At 62.2% G+C, this 16445-nt stretch overlaps 1 protein-coding gene across 1 annotated transcript in view; it reads right to left on the reverse strand.

The window, feature by feature from the left end:
- CAMK2B (calcium/calmodulin dependent protein kinase II beta) overlaps positions 1 to 16445 on the reverse strand; it is an 82008-nt gene that overhangs the window by 41361 nt on the left and 24202 nt on the right. The window contains 1 exon segment of the mRNA XM_030307595.1: positions 10593 to 10687. Coding sequence (XP_030163455.1) covers positions 10593 to 10687 — 95 coding nt within the window.

Genomic DNA, 16445 nt, shown 5'->3' on the forward strand with positions numbered 1-16445 from the left:
CGACACGGATGCCAGCCCCCTGGCTGATTCCACCGCGCCCTGTGTGCCAGGCCCGTGCTGCCCCTGTGGTGCCCCCAAGCTGGGGGGCTGGGGGCCAGGAAGGGGGGGGCTGCAGCGGAGCCCTGCACACCCCACGCGGGGACAGCAGATCCCAGACCCCAGCAGCCCCCGGGAGCGAGGAAGAGGTGGGGGCTGCTCAGGGCAGTCACTGGGCCCTGCCGGGGACCCACCACCATGAGGGAGATGGACAGGGGCCCCAGGGGCAAGAAGAGACAGGCGCCTGCCACACAGCCACACTCGGGCACTGCCTGCGCCACATACACGACGGGCCTTCACCGTTTCACAACAGCACCCCGAGGAATGGCAATGGGGGACTGAAGCCAGCTCCCCACCCACCACACGGCCCTGGCCATGGCACACACCAAGGACCCCAAGTGGGGACTCCCCGTGACAGGGTCCCCCAGGAGGGATCTCCCCAGGTGGGGTCTTCTCCCCCAGGCAGGGGTCCCCCCAAGGTGGGGGCACCCCAAGCTGAGTCAGGAGGCTGAAGGTAGTGGGAGGGTGCTCCCATAGTGGGAGAGGACATTCGTGGGCCCCGCAGTGTGAGCGGCAGTCAGGGTCCAGGAAACAGGTGCACAGAGACACTCAGTGTCCCCAAGGCCAGGACTCGACTCCAGGCTGGGGGCTCCTCAAGGCCCCCTCAGGGACGCAGCCCCCCAGCCCTGACACCATCCACCATACTTCCCACCCCCGCCCCATCCCCACCTGCTCCCTGGCTGTGGGTGACTCAGAGCAGAGATGGGGGCGCAAGGAGAAGGAGGACAGGAGGGACGTGGGTGGGCGCCTGGCCCCTCGCCAGGCTGTGGCGGGCAGAAGGACACCCGCGAGGCAGTGGAGCGGGTGGAGGAGGGATGGAGGGGGAAACGGGCCCACCTGGCGGGAGGAGCTGCCAGCAGCCTCCCCAGGCTTGGCCCGGGACGGATGAGGCCACCTCTTGGGAAGTAGGGAACAGCTGCCAGTCGTACTGGATGGAACATGAAATCCCACAGGGAAAGTCTACACAGCCCGGCAGGCAGCGGGGGCTCGGAGGGCGGCTGCTGGACCCCCAAGGACTCCTGGGACAGGACAGGCAGGCTGTGTTCACTAGGGAGCCCCGCCAGCACAGGGGTCCATTGGCCTCCTTGGCCCCCCTCCCCCCGCCTGGAGGATGGCCTGGGGACACAGGGACAGCAGGGCCAGGAGGCTGGGACACGTCTGGCTGAGGTCATAGGCCACGGCAGCTGCTGCCCAGGATGCCCCACCAAATCCAGCAGCTCCTGGACAGAGCTTGTGGGGATCTGTGTCAAGGTCAGGCCCCTGCCTCAGGGTCACCATCCACTTCTGCATGGACACAGGAAGGTCCACCGAGGTCCCAGGAAAGGAAAATGGCCCGCCCTTGGGCTGTAGAGTGTGGGAGTGTGTGTGTGGTCTGGCCCCAGAGGGAGACACGGAACAGTGCTGGGTGGGGCACACATAGGGGTGGGCAAAGTCACGGGGCTGCCTTGTTGGCTGGGGGCCATGCACCAGCCAGAGACAGAGCCCCCGGGAGGATGCTGGGTGCTGACTACCTCAGGTGACTTGGGGGGAGCCACAGCCTTTGGTGGGGGGAGCAGCTCCCTGGTCGCACCCTGCACCCAGCCTGGGACTCCGCAGGGCCTGGGGCTGCTCAGTCTTCTGCTCCCTCCAGGGCAAACCAGCAATGAACCCAGACCAGTATCACCAAGCTGGGGGACTGCCTGTGTGCCAGCCTCTGGTGGCCATGGGGACGCTGGACCTGGGGCCCTGAACCAGGCCAGGCCTCGCTCTGAGCCCGTTTCCTACGTGTGAAAAGGGTGGGGAGGTCCCAAGAGAGGCCTCAACAGAGAGGAGACCCCAGCCCACAGCCCCCACTTCCGCCCCTCCCCCATCGTGCCCTGCAGAGCTGGGCACCTGGGCTGTTTTTCCCACTTCCCTCCTCCCGTCCCACCAAAGGAGACATCCTGGCAGGTGTCCCCGTTCTCCTAGCCGGTGGCTTCTGTTCTTGGGAGGCAGGAAGAATGTGTGCCCCAGGGGACTGGCTGCACTAGGCCCTGGGATACCTTTGGGAGGCTCCTCCCCTTCACTGCCACCCATCTCCACACCTGTACTATCACACCGCAACAGGGAGCTTTCTAGAACCTCAGGAGGCCCACAGATACTCACATCACACATCACTCTGCACACAGGCCAAACAGTGTTCCAAACATCAACCCTGGAACTCTTGTGTCCTAAGTTCTCAAGGTCGCGCACACTGCGGCCAGGGAAACTGGGCTGGCAACCCAGTGGCTCTGAGCCTCTGTCCTGGGCATTCACACCTCCAGAGTCCCTGGGAGGGCTGGGTGGCCTGGGGAAGGATGTGTCATGGAAGATGGGTGAGTTCTGAGCACCTGCTGACACTGGTGTCTCCGACCTCGGCCTCGTCCCGGGAACAACATCCCATCGGCTATCGGGAGGACACTGCTTTCCAGGAGGATTCAAAGTCGGGGCTTCCACAGCTTGGGCCTGCTGATGGGACTCATGGGGCTGGGACACATGAACAAGGCAGCCAAACCCAAGAGGCCTCGCAGGGTCCTGCTGGTCCCCCCCAGATTAGCACCTGCTGTCTGCTCTGCACAGACCCCTGACTCTGCCGGGGGCTTCCCACAAGGTAGGGCTGCTACAGTTGCCCCAACTTTCAGATGGGGTGTGGGGCACAGGGAGGCTGGGGGTCCAGCTGGGCTGCACGGGGTGGGGGGCTGGAGCCTGAGCCCGAGTGGGGGCAGCAGCAGCGGAGGGCCCCCCACCTCGTGGTGTTTCTCGTGATGGTGCTGCCACCATGGCCGGGTGCCGGCAGAGTGACAGAGATGAAGAAAGCTCCCATCGCAGACTTCTGTGCGTGTTTTGTTTTAAAACGGCAACTGGGCACCCAGCAATTAGTATGCCAACATCAGGCAGCTGCCCCACCCCGCCAGGGCGTCCACGCCATCCTGCAGCTGCCACGGGGACAAAGACAAGCCACCGGGCCCCACCCACACGGCAGCACTAAGGCCTCTGAGCTGTTTGCAGGCCACGTGGGTCCGTGTGGCAGCTGGGCCCCCAGAGCCTACCCTCCCTGCCTTCGGCTGGCCCCCCGCTGCACAGAGGCCTTCCTCACTCCTTCCTCAGGCTGGGGGCCACCACCCAACAGGAGCTGCAGCCCAGCTGTGCAGCAAGGCCAGAAACTGAGGCCCCAATGTCCAGTGTCACCTAGCTATGGGCTTCCTGCCCCCTCTGGTCCCAGGTGAGGTCCCCCCACCCCACGGCCACTGCCCCAGGCAGGCCAGGCACGGTGCCCTCCTACCCTCTGCCAGAGAATAATTATTCACTTAGAAGTTGACCATGTCCCACAGCGGGGACCGGGGACACCCCGTCTCCTGTCACTGCGAAGCCTGCCTCTCACAGCCCAGGCCGCTCACACTGTTCCCAAGTGTGCCCCACGCGCCCAGGTGACATGCAATGTCCCCCCTGGGCTCTGAGCCGCTGTAATATAGGCTGCCGTCTGCCTGACCGTCCAGGGTCAGCGTCCTGTTTGCTTATGCCCATGACCCTTGGGCAGGGCCCCCACCCTCACCAGTAGTGACTTTCCTTGGAATCCTCAGTTTCAGTGACCGTGAAATGGGTCACTGTCAACTTCCAGAACAGTAGGGCATGGTGACATAGGAGCTCCCCAGTGACCACCTCCTTTCCTGCTCCCTTCCACAGCCTGGGGGACCGCAGGTGCTATTGGGCAGGGTCTCATCACAGCCCACCCCCAACAGCACCTGTGATGCTTCCTGGGCACCACCCCGGGGACGTGCTCTCGACAGTGAACAGAGGCCGAGTGCCTTCCACACTTGGGCATGGCCCCAGACGCTGCACAGCTTGCCCGCCACTGTCCTGCTCAAAGGCGAGGCCCAGACTCTGCAAGGCCTCTGAGACCCGCTGAGCTGGAGGGTTGGGGCCAGAAGGCTGCGGCCACACTGGCCAGAAAAGGCCTTTCTGACCCTGCACCCACCTCCAGGGGGCTCTTGGTGTATGCAGGGTGGGCAGGATGGCGGTGAGGACCCCTTCAGATTTGGGGAGCGGCAGACAGGCCTACAGCCCCTCCCTATAACCCCGGCCAGCCTCCTCACCCTCTCCCAACCCTCCACAACCCAAGGGGGGTGAGCCCTGCGACTGCCTGACACCACTCAGGCCTCAGGTCAGCAGGTCCCAAAGCCCCTGGGATGGACTCAGCTTTCACAAAGGCAGCCATACCCCAGAATCATGAACCCCAGAACGAGCAGGAGGGCCAGGCTCTCCACCTCATCACCTGCGAGGCCCCAAGAATGGGCCAGGGTGTCCAAGAGGATCCCCACTGGCACAGCCTGGCCTCTACACCTTGTCTGCTCCTGCCCTGGACCCTTCTCCCTCCTTCCCACCCCCATTTTTCCAAAACTCTGACTTCACCTACTCAGTTGATGAATTAATCACAAAGACCTATTCTTTCAACAGCTCTGTTTAGTATTGCCTGATGAATCAGAGAATGTCCAGTTAAATTTGAATCTCAGATAACCAACAAGAATTTTTTAGCACAAGTACGTCCCAAATTCAGATAAACAACAAATAATTTCCTAGTGCAAGCCCCATTCAGTTTGGGCTGAGTTTGTATTCAGTTTTTCATGGTCTATTTGAAATTCAAATTTACCTGCTAAATCTGGCAACCCCGCCTGTCCCCTCTCTTCCTCTGACTGGGGAATGAGGGTCCCTTGGCCCCAGGTCCTCTTGCTACTCCCCCCTCACTTGCACAGGGGGCCCCCAATTCCGCATTAACCCAAGTCCCTGCAACAGAACTTCAGGAGATGGGGCTGTGGAGGGGGAAGGCCCAGAGGAGAGCTCCTCCTTCCCACCCACCCTCCAAATCCCTGGGGCGACCCTCTACAGCGCAGGGTCCCTGGGGAATCCCCACGTGAGGGCAGAATTGGCTAAAAGTTGGTTGGGAGTCTGGGACATACTTACTCTAAAAAAAATCACTGTGTATCTGCAATTGAGACCTGCTTAGACTGTGAGACCCGAGCTCAGCCCCTGGCCGGGGAGGAGCCTGCGGACCCGGGCTGAGTGGAGCGGAGGGGGTGCCCGAGGGAGTGCTGGGTCAAGAGGCCTGAGCTGAGGGAGGAGGCGAGAAAGCTGTTCCCGGAGCTGGGGAGGGGAGGGGAGAGGATAGGGGAGCAGAAGGGAAGGGAGGGGTAGAGCCTGACAGAGGGTGGTTTGAAAGGAGGGAGGGGAGGCCTGGACGAGGGGAGGGGAGGAAAAGGGAGGGAGGAGAGGGTAAGGGAGCTTGGGTAGGGAAAGGGAGGGAGGGGCTCCGGCCGCGCATGCTCAGTGGCCCCTGCAATGCGGCGCCCGCGCCCGCGTCCTGCGTTAACCCAGTTCCACCGAGTCTCGCCGCCTGTGGGTCAGGGGGCCCGGCGGACCAGGAAAGGCTAAGGCAGGAAAGCCACGTTTCCGCGCCGCCCCCCGCTGTGCAGAGTGGCCCTGCGCCAGTCAGGTTTCCTGGGGGGGGGGGGGGGGAGCGGGGCTCAGCTCTTCCCCCATCACACCTTCCCGCAGAGGTGCCCCCAAGGCACAGAGGCCACACGGGCCCTAGGGAGAAGGTAGTCCCAGGGGACCCAGGCAGGGAGCTGGGGGTGAGCGGGGCATCAGCTTGGGGATGGGAGCCCAGAGGTGAGCCCTGATCACCTAGGTCCCCTCACCTGTGAGGTCAGCCCCCGCCATGAGGTGAACCCCACCTGTGAGTCCCACCTGTTAGCTCCTCCCCTGAAGTCGGCCCCACCTGTGACGCCAGCCCCCACCTGTGAGGTCGGCCCCACCTGTGAGGTCAACCATCAGCCCTCCCAGCTGGGTGAAATCTGAAGCTGCCACTGTCCCAGGCTCTGCTCATCACAACTGTGTGTTACTGAGCAAGTCTCTGCTTCTATGGGACTTGGTTTCCTCATCTGTGGAACGGGGTGCCCACCCCCGACCTCAGGGGATGTGGAAGGTCACTGCCGAGCCACGTGAAGACTCACTACTGGGGCGCCTGGGTGGCTCAGTCGGTTGAGCGTCCGACTTCAGCCAGGTCACGATCTCATGGTCCGTGAGTTCGAGCCCCGCGTGGGGCTCTGCTGACTGCTCAGAGCCTGGAGCCTGTTTCAGATTCTGTGTCTCCCTCTCTCTCTGACCCTCCCCCGTTCATGCTCTGTCTCTCTCTGTCTCAAAAATAAATAAACGTTAAAAAAATAAATAAATAAAATGTTTAAAAAAAAAAAAAAAGACTCACTACTGCTGAAGGTCAGGGAGTAACAGCTGCCTGGGCCCCAGTCCTTGCAGGGTCATTCCTCCCCCACGTGGAGCCCCTGCCCGGGGTCACTGCTGGACACCTGCTCCAGGGGGGCTCAGGGCTCAGGCCCACGTGGTGCTGGCAGTGAGTTGGGGGGAGGGCCCACAAGACAGGTTTTGAGGCTTGTGTGCCCCATGATCTCACCCCAGCCAATTTACTTCCTTCTAACTGCTTTTGTTAACCGTCCTGTAACTGCAGGCTCAGCGCGTTCGGACCCTCCAAAATCACCTACGTAACTTGGGTCTTTGGCACCAGCTGGGTGTCATGCCCAGCGACCCGGCGAATCTGGGCATTGTCAGTTCCCGCACAGGGGCCGCTTCTGTGCCCAGGGCCTGCGCTCCTCCTGGCCGCTGCGTGTGGCCAGCTGCTTTGCTATCATCAGGAGCCTCGGAGGACCGGGGCTGCTCCAGCGGGAGATGGAGCCCCCCCACACTGCACTGCACTTGAGCAACAGCGGAAGGAAGGTGGGGGGCGAGGCCTCTGGGTCCAGTCTCTCCCCCCTTCCTCTCCGCCATGGGCCCCCCGCCCTGTCCCTTCCTCCCACAAGGACAACAGCTGGGCACACATTTCTGCTGTGGTCTTCCTAGCAATGGAGTTGTCCACCTAGCAGGGTGGGGGCCCTGGCTCAGGACATTTTCTGTGACCTTGTGACCCTGGGGGGCACAACCACAGAGTGACAGCCAGGCCTTGCCCTGCCCCCACCTCCTGACCACCCTTGGGTTTGCCTCAGAAACACACTGCAACTCGGACGTCCCAAAGGCTCAGGTGTTCTGCAAGTCTGGACTGACCAGGGGCCTCCCGTGCAGACCCAACACGTCAGCAAATGCCCTAGACAACCCCCACCCCAGTCCCCACCCAGCCTCACACCCAGGGGACTACCTGCCCCCAGCATAGTCTGTACATGTGCCTCTTCAAATTCGCCTACCGAAAGCACATGTTCCTTCCACCAGAAGCCTTTCTGGAGTGCTCACCACCCGCCAGGCCCTGGTAGGGACACAGTACTGAACGAAGTCCCTGCCCACAGGGCCTGGAAGTCTTGTGGGAAAGATAGCTGTAGCATAAAAAGCAGGGTACCTGGGTCCCAGACTCCACTGGAGAAAATGTCATCAACAAGAGTTAAGCAGATAGAAGTTCAGGAAAAGCATTTCCAGAGAGAACACACATGCAAAGGCCCAGGGGTGCCTGGAAACACTGAAAGCAGCCAAGGGCTGGAAGAAAGCTCTGGGGAGGGAGGGAGAAGACAGGGCCAGATGGCAGTGTCAGGCCAGGTGAGAACTTCAGGCTTTCTGGAAGCTGGCCCCAGGAGCTTCACGGAGGCAGCAGAGAGGTGCAGGGAATAAACCAGCCACAAGTGCCCTCCAGGAGTGGGGAAATGCCCACAGGCTTGGGGGTTTCCAGGGCAGCTTTGTGGGGCCCTGGGGCCTGCAGGCTGGGTGGGCAGACCTCTGACCCGGAGCGGGGCTAGGCAGAGAGGGGAGGCCTGTGCCCACAAGCTCCTTCCAAGTACCTTACATCCAGCCAGGAGCAAGCACACACCGGTTTCATCCCTGTTTTATGGCTGGGGAAACTGAGTTATAGGGCGGGCATGTGCTTCCAAGCCCAAGCCCATCACTGCCCCACACAGGGCGCAGACCCTGTCCCCTCACCCCTCCCACTGCCCCTCAGCTAGGAAAGCCAGGAGGGGCTGGGGAGGATCCGAGGGTGCCGAGACCCTGGTACCCGGGAGGCAGCCACTTGTCTGCAGACTCCTTTTGTGCCAGAAGAATGTGCTGAACACCATGTGCAAAGTGACAGGCCGTCTGGGACGTGCTGTGAGGTGGGGGTGTGGGGCTACAGATGGAGCTGAGAGCTGACAAATGCTGAAGTTGGGGGATCATTCTGTCACTCTCTCTAGATTTGGGGAACGTTTGAAATTTTCCATAATAAAGAGTTAAACAGGAAAAAAAATTGACCAAGACCTCCACGGTACCGGGCGACACAGAGTAACAAGGCCCCCCTTCCTGCCGGAGAGTGGTTGTGAGGGAAGACAGGACGGGTGAAGGCCAGCTGCTCCGATTCCCGACGGCCCTGTCTCCCGCTGCCCGTCCCCAGCAGCGCCCAGCGAGGACACCGGCCCGGCGCAGGGCACCAGCACCAGGCCAGTGCTCGGCTCCACGGCCGCACCGGACATAGAGGCAGAAAAGCATCTGTCGGTCAAGAAGGGGCCAGCAGGCTCGCTGCAGCAGGGGCAGAAGAATGAGCAGTGGTGCTTCCCCAACACATGCTGGATTTCAGGGTTCTGCCGGTCCTGACCCTCTCTGCGTGTAGAGCACTTTGCAGGTATAAACCGCGGGTGGGGCGCTTGGGGAGCTCAGTAGGTAAGTGTAGACCAGCTCAGGTCATGATTTCCTGGCTCGTAAGTTCAAGCCCCACATCGGGCTCTGTGATGACAGCTCAGAGCCTGGAGCCTGCTTCGAGTTCTGTGTCTCCCTCTCTGCCCCTCCTCACTCATGCATGCGCTCTTTTGCTCTCTCAAAAATAAAATACAACATTAAAAAATAAACACACAAACCAGGGAGTGGGAAGGTACTTTAGAGGAGCTGTGTGATTCCATAGAAATATACCCACGTGCTTTTCTGCTTGAGCCTCACAAACTCCTATTCATCCCTCGAGACCCTCCCCTGTGCTTGCGCCCAACACAGGCAGTTGTAGTGGCTTCTGTGGATGTGTCTGCTCAGGGCCAGGCACGTGGAAGGGGCTGAGTAAACCTGATGGATGAGTGAGGGTCTCCCTCACTAGTCTGGGGGACATCTGAGGGTGGGCTCTCTCCTCCCATCGTGAGCTAGAACAAGCCTGTGTTCCGCCTTAGAGACTCCACACGTGCAGACATATCCCCCAAAACATAGTTAAAGCCGGCACCCCACCAGCACCCCCACCCAGCGTCGGGGAACACAGGAGTAACCGCGTTCAGGAGGCACTCGCAGTGCTGTCTTTAGCATTACCGTTACCGCCATGGTCCAAACATGGGGGCTGAGCTGTGCAAGCACGCACGCCCCAGGGCTGCCCTGGCCCCCAGGCCTCATGGAGTCACCCCCTCCGGGCCCCCTCGCCACGGCCAGGCCCACGGGAGGCAGTCCCCCAAGCAGCTCCCCAAGGGGCCTCACCATCAAAGGATGGTCGGGACCTTTAGTTTCTGGATCTGCCCAGAGCTTCCCCACGCGGTGCTCAGACCCCAAAACAGGCAGCAAACACGGAGGACGTGGGACTGACCCCGGCTGGGTGCCCCAGGCCCCTCACCATGAGCGGGGACAGGAGTGCCCACCCCTGGAAACTCTCGGGCCCGAAGGCCTGGTACACAGCACAGCAAGTACACAACATCTACACGCAGCTCAAAACATGGCACTAGGTCACCCGCTCGCCCCACTGGACTGTCCACCGCAGAGCCCACGGACTGAGGCAGCTCTCAGCCCCAGTTCCAGTAGGGACTCAGGCCAGCACTGAGTACACTCAGTGCCCCTCTGGTCAGAGAAGGAGCCTGTGTCTGGACACTAACTGGAGGTCCCCTGGGAGGCCAGAGAGCACCCCAGGGGCCTCACTTGACTCTCTCTCCACCCAGGTGTCACCCAGCCTCCATCTGTCTGGCCCTGGGGTCAGAGGACCCAGGGGACCCCCATGCTGCCACCTCAACAAAGGTCCTTCGGGGGTCCTGCCCAGATCCCAGCCCCTTGCTCCCTTTGGGGCTATCTTTGAGTCACCTGCCCGTGTGCTACTCCACGACTTGGACCTCAAAAGAGCAGGATTCTGTGTGCCCACAACGGGCCGCCACCCAGCAAGGGCTTGGGGTGTGCAGCGTGGGTGGGATGAGGCCACGTGCCCGGGGCCAGCTGCAACCCAGCACCACTCCCTGCTGCAGGCCCAGAGCACAGCCCTGCCCAGTGCAGGCGGACGGCCCCCTAGTGCAGACGACCTGGAGGGATCGTGCTGGCAGCCGGGTCACTACAAGTCTTCAGGCCACCGAGGGCTCCCACCTCCAGCCCTCCCTGAGCCCCCAGACCAGGGTCAAGGTGGGATCCGGCGTGAGGGTACAGGTCCCTCTCTCTGCCCTCCCGGGCGGGAGGCACCACTTCATCCGGCCGAGTTCTGTGCCTGCGTGGGCCCGGCCCATGCCAGTACAGCCCACGCCTACACGGCCCACGCCTACCTCTGGCTGACAGCTTCTTGGTGTTGATGATCTTTGCTGCGTACTCATGACCAGTGCAGAGCTTGACACAGCGCCGGACCACAGAGAAAGCCCCCCTGCAGAGAAAACGGGGGACACAGGCAGGAGAGATGATTAATCTCCCTGTGAGCACCCTGCACCCAAACCACAAAGCCCTGCCTGGGCAGACGTCCATTTGAGGAAGAGACACCAAATGGGTCTGCCCTCTTTCCTTGGCGCCAACCTGACAGGGACCCTTTCCCTGGCCTGGGGGACACCCCGGTGTCCTTCAGGGTCAGCTGGGCTGAGGGCCTGCCTGGGGCCTCCTAGCATGTGCCCTCAGGCCCTTGGCACCAGACCGGGGGGCCCAGTGAGTCCTCCCCAGAGCAACCAACTGGCCCCACTCCAGGCAGTACAGCCGGCACGGGACTCATCAAAGGTTTCAGAGAGAGGGAGAAGCATCGTGTCACTGAGCCGCACGGCCGGAGGACAGGGCCCCTCCCTGGTCCTCCACCTCCACCAGGCCTGTTACACGGAGCAGGAGGGGGCCCAGCGTCACGGCTGAGAGCCAGAAACCTGAGAGAGCCGGTTACCACTGCGATGCCATCTTGAGAGGCCTGAGGACCAGCCACAGACACTGCCCCTGAGAGGAGGCGGGTCTGCCAGAGAGCAGACAGCCGGCCTGGGTCCCGTTAGAAGGTCCAGTTTTTTTTTTTTTTTTTAATTTTTTTTTTCAACGTTTATTTATTTTTGGGACAGAGAGAGACAGAGCATGAACGGCGGAGGAGCAGAGAGAGAGGGAGACACAGAATCGGAAACAGGCTCCAGGCTCTGAGCCATCAGCCCAGAGCCTGACGCGGGGCTCGAACTCCCGGACCGTGAGATCGTGACCTGGCTGAAGTCGGATGCTTAACCGACTGCGCCACCCAGGCACCCCAAGAAGGTCCAGTTTTTAAGAATGCTAGACCAGGCCCATGAGCCGGGGCCAAAGAGCCGGAACAGGAAACGACCCAGGCGGTGTCTCAGGCCAGGTGGGTGGCCACTGGGGACGGGCGGGCGCACCCCTCCGCTGTCCTCCCCACAAGGCCCGTCAGGCATGGGACCCCCAGGCCTATGCAGCCAGATAAATCCACGGCCACCAAGCCCCCGGTTCTGGGTGATGCCAAGGCAGTGTCTTAACGAGAGAACGCTCTTGCTACACAACAGTCCCCGCATCTATGGCTTCCTTCCGGCAGCTGCAGTTACCCACAGTGGGCCAGAGGCAAATACTCCTCCCAACACATGGTCAGGTCAGCAGCTGCCTCATGCTGTGTCACAGGCCTGTGACAGTCACCTCCGTCACCGCCTCACCGGGCTTTTCACCCCATTGGGCCGGCGCGGAAAGGGCGCGTGTGGTGTCCACACGGCTTTCTCACAACGTGTTGTCACACCAGCCTCCCTTCACCATCCTTGCTGTGTCCCTCCCCGAAGCTGACTCAGAAGTACAGAGAAATCACAGACGTGCGCTCAGGACAGACACTGTGTCCACAGGGCTCAGAACTACACACGATTTCAGGCGTCCTCTGGGAGTCTCGCAACCTACCCCCGCTGACGAGGGAGGACTTCTGTGACGCTTCTTAAGACAAAACTTCCTTAGAACGTACTACTGATTTCCTCGGAAAAAACTAAATAGTAGGACACGAACCCTAACCGAACGTTTTCTTCACCACCCAGACTGTCATAAGCAATGGTGGCACTTAGGGCCACGTGTCTGCTTTTTCAATGTCCACCCAAGAACCAGGCAGTGGCTGCCCTGGGGGGCAGGCAGGTTGGGGGACACGCACTATTCACCCCACACTCTCTGCCCCTGTGATTTTCCTCACTACATAAGAAAAAATATAAGGAAAGGATGATTATTTTGACCCACAAAGGAGAATAACCACCAACTTCCTGCCGCCCTAGCTTCGAATTCTACTCTGGGCTTCCTGGCCACACCGCATCACCCTCTCTGAGCCTCAGTTTCCCCATCCACGGAAGGAGTGAGAAAAACTCCCGGGGCTGCCTGAGGGGTGAGAGAGGCATTGTGTGGCCACCTGCCTGAGACTGCCCTGGGCTGGTGCTCACCAGCCTCGCCCCCTGCTGGCGCCTGCACCAGCCTCCTGCTCTGAGCGATAGCATGGCGTCTGTGGACCTGGGCTGCCATCGGCTTGCCCGGACAGGGGCTATGCATGCCTCTGTGGACAGTCAGAATTTCCTGTGCCAGAATGGGACCTCACAGCGCAGGCCTACCCCCAGCCGGAAGTTGCCAACAGCCAGATGGCACGTTTATGGCAAGCCTGTGGCAGGGCGGGCGCCCGGGGAGGCCCCCAAGGACAGAGAAGGGCTCATCCTGGGAGCAGGGCCGGACCCATCAGGCCCTTCCCCCAACTGCTGCCCAGACAGGGTAAGCACAGGAATGAACAACAGGGAACCAGCAATCCTCCCGGCATTCGGCAGAGTGTGCATGAACAAAAGGACACAGAGCCAGCGCCCAGGGCTCTGGACAGTCAGCTATGCAGACCTGCCCGAGACTGCCCTCCACCCCACGTCCTGGGGGCCTGCGTCCCTCCCATGCCAGACGGTGCTTTTCCTTCCCAGAAGCTCTACACCTGGGACAGTGAGGGCCTGTTGTGAGGCCGAGGGCAGGTGGGCAGTGGACAGACGCTGGACATGGAGGAAATGAAGAGGGCAGCAGACATAGTGCTTGCAGCAGGCACTCAATAATCGAGCTCACGGGGAGCTCATTAGACACAGGCCTTTTCATCCTGATGTCCTGCCTGTCAGGTGTGAGGAGGGCACCTCCTGAAGCCCCTCTGCGGGGGTCCTGTTGCCCAGACTAGAGGAAAGTTCTAGAAAGAGCTGCCCCCATCCCTCTCTGCCATTGGTCATCTGCACCCCAATGCCCATCAAAACCCATTGCAGGACGAGTGGCTGAGCCTGGGGCTTGGGCCCCAAAGGTAGATGCCGTGGAAATTGGCGGGAGAGGTGGCGGCAGTCCCCAGGCACGGAGGGAGAAGCTGGCAAAAGCAGGGCGCGCCCAGGGGGCCGGTGTGGCCGCAGGTGACCACCGCTCCTCGGGCTTCTGGTTATTGTGGACCTCCAACCTCTCCACCTCACGCTAAGCATTGGCCCCTTCACCCTCAGCTGTCCCTGCAGAACCGCCTGAAACCGCTCCTCCCACATGAGCCACCTTCCCTCCCTGTCCCTCTGCCTCCCCTGTCCCCAGCGGCTCTGCCAGTGGGTCCCAGGTGTTGAGCTGTCGCCAGGAGTCCCCCAGAACCACCAGTACGGAGAAGCATGTAGCATGTGCCATTTGGGCCACCTGCTGTGGGCCCCAACATCCAGCTGAGGCCCGCAGCCTCCTCCCTGGGGACTCCTAGCAACATCCCACCAGAAGAGATGGCGCTGACAAAGGTAGGGTTCGTGTGCGCTGAGCTCCCAGGATGGCCCCGCGGTAACCCGGATTTTTTGTGAGCCTTGGAACCAGCAAGGACGCTAAGCACGTTTCCTTTTCTAATTAGCCTCGCGTGATTTTCAAAAGCCCCATAACAGGGCTTGCTGCCCTGGGCCTCATGATCTGAACGCTTTATTCCACTCACTTTAAAAAGTGAGTTCAACAGCAGCCGCCAGGCCTGTTATGCGGCAACCTGGAGGTTCAGAGCCAGTCCCCCACCAGGCCCTCCTCACAGGCCCTACCCTCCTGGCTTCTCCCCACAAGCGGCACTGGCAGCAGCCTGCCACGGGGGTCCCGGGGCCACTGGACGGGCAGCACGGGGCGGACCTCACCTGGATGCGGTGCAGGACCCGCGGCCCCAGGACCGCCAGGTCTGTGCCTCTTCGGGATTAAAAGGCACGTCCCGTCCTGTGCTGTACTGGGTGCGGTGGGAGGTCTGCCGGGCCCCTCACGGTTTGATCAGGGGCCCCACGGCCTCAGCCCCTCAGAAGACGCCCCCCATCCCTCCCCAGATGCCCCCGGCCCGGTCTCTCCCTGTCGTTCTGGGGGCCGCCCCTTCCGCTCCATCCGCACAGCCAAGCGCATTTGGCCCCGGGGCAGACCGCGGGGGCACAACAGCAGGGTGGGGTGCAAAGCTCGCGTGTGGCCGCGCGGTCTCCACCGCCGGTCTCCCGACTGTCCCCACCACACGCCCGCCCCAAATGCCACCGTGAAACCTGCCGCCGACGCCGCACCTGCAGGGAGGAACTTGCCCCTCCCAGCCCTGCCCGCCTGGCACACCAGCTCAGCTCGCACCCCGCCCCTGCCAGCCCGCCCGCCTCCCCCCTGCCCCCTCCACCCCTAGGGTCCTTGCATCCCTGCCCCCTCCGGCCTCGCCCGGTCAACCTCGCCCCGTCCCTCCGCCCCGGCCCCGCCCCTGGAGGTCCTGCCCCCTTCCGTCCCGCCCCTGCATCCCCTGCCCCCTCCGACCCCGCCCCTCCACCCCAGCCCCGCCCGCTTGCCCTGCACACCAGCTTAGCTTGCATCCCGCCCCTTGCCGGCCCCGCCCGTGTCGTCCCCTCCACCTCTCCGGCCCCTGCATCCCCTGCCCCCTCCAACCCTGCCCCATCAACCTCGCCCCGCCCCTCCGCCTAGGCCCCGCCCGCCACGACCCTGACGGTCCTGCCCCCTTCCGTCCCTCCCCTTTCGTCCCCTCCGGCCCCGCCCCATCAGCCTCGCCCCGTCCCTCCCGCCTCTGCATCTCCGCCCCCAGATCCCGCCCCGTCAACCTCGCCCCGCCCCTCCGCCCTGGCCCCGCCCACCAGCCCTGCACACCAGCTTAGCTCGCACCCCGCCCCTGCCAGCCCCGCCCGCGTCGTCCCCTCCACCCCTCCAGCCCCTGCATCCCCGCCCCCTCTGGCCCTGCCCCATCAACCTGGCCCCGCCCCTCCCGCCCCTGCATCGCCGCCCCCGGGCCCCGCCCCGTCTACCTCGCCCCGCCCCCGCCAGCTTCGCACACCAATTCAGCTCGCACCCCGCCCCTGACGGCCCCGCCCCTGACGGCCCCGCCCCTGCCAACCCTCCCTCCCCTGTCAACCTCGTCCCCACCCCTATCGGCTCCATCCGCCCCGCCCCTCACCTCTGCCGGGATCACCCACCCCTTCTGTGGGACCCCCCCCCCGCCCACTTTCTGGGCGGACACTGCGGGGCCGCGGCAGCCCCTCTCTGCTCCCCGCTTCCCGGGCCACTCCCTGTCCTCGTCCGGTCCCGCACGAGGCTCATTTGCGGGGCTCAGTGGTGGACAGGTGTCCCCGGGGCCTTCCCGGCAGCGAGTTTAGCCACGACCCATGTCCCCGTCCTTGGAGGGGCCGCCGCACCCCGGGAGAGTCTCACAGTTTAGAGCCGAGAAAAGCCAATAGCGGCGGAAGCACTTGGCTGGTCCTGCAGCTTCGGTTGCCATCGCACGTTAATAAATGGGTGTTCTGGAACCTTCCTGAGGCTGTCCCAGTCCATCCTGCGTGGCCCGGCCTGCCCCAGACAGGCTCTGCTCGGGGGCGTCGGGGCCACAGCTGGGCCCACCGACACAAGTCGGGGAGGCCTTCACCCCTTCATTCCCGTTCACCTCCATGATCAGCTGCTATTTAATTCGTGTGTTCTCTCAACGCTCTGTCCCACCTTTGAGTGACATGAGCTCTTGGGGATGAAGGAACAGAGGTCCCCTGATATTTTCAGTCTCCACTGAAGCAGTTGGGTGGCAAACAGTAGCTTCTACATGAAACAGACGACTGGGATTGTGGTTTTTATGTATTTTCCTGCCAATAATAATAATGAAATATGATCCATGCTCATGGGAAAAATGGAGGCAACAAGATGTTAGAGACCAAGCAAACCGCCTCAACTTAGAG

The sequence above is a fragment of the Lynx canadensis genome, chromosome A2 (genome assembly GCF_007474595.2).
Source record: "Lynx canadensis isolate LIC74 chromosome A2, mLynCan4.pri.v2, whole genome shotgun sequence".
Lineage (NCBI taxonomy): Eukaryota > Metazoa > Chordata > Mammalia > Carnivora > Felidae > Lynx > Lynx canadensis.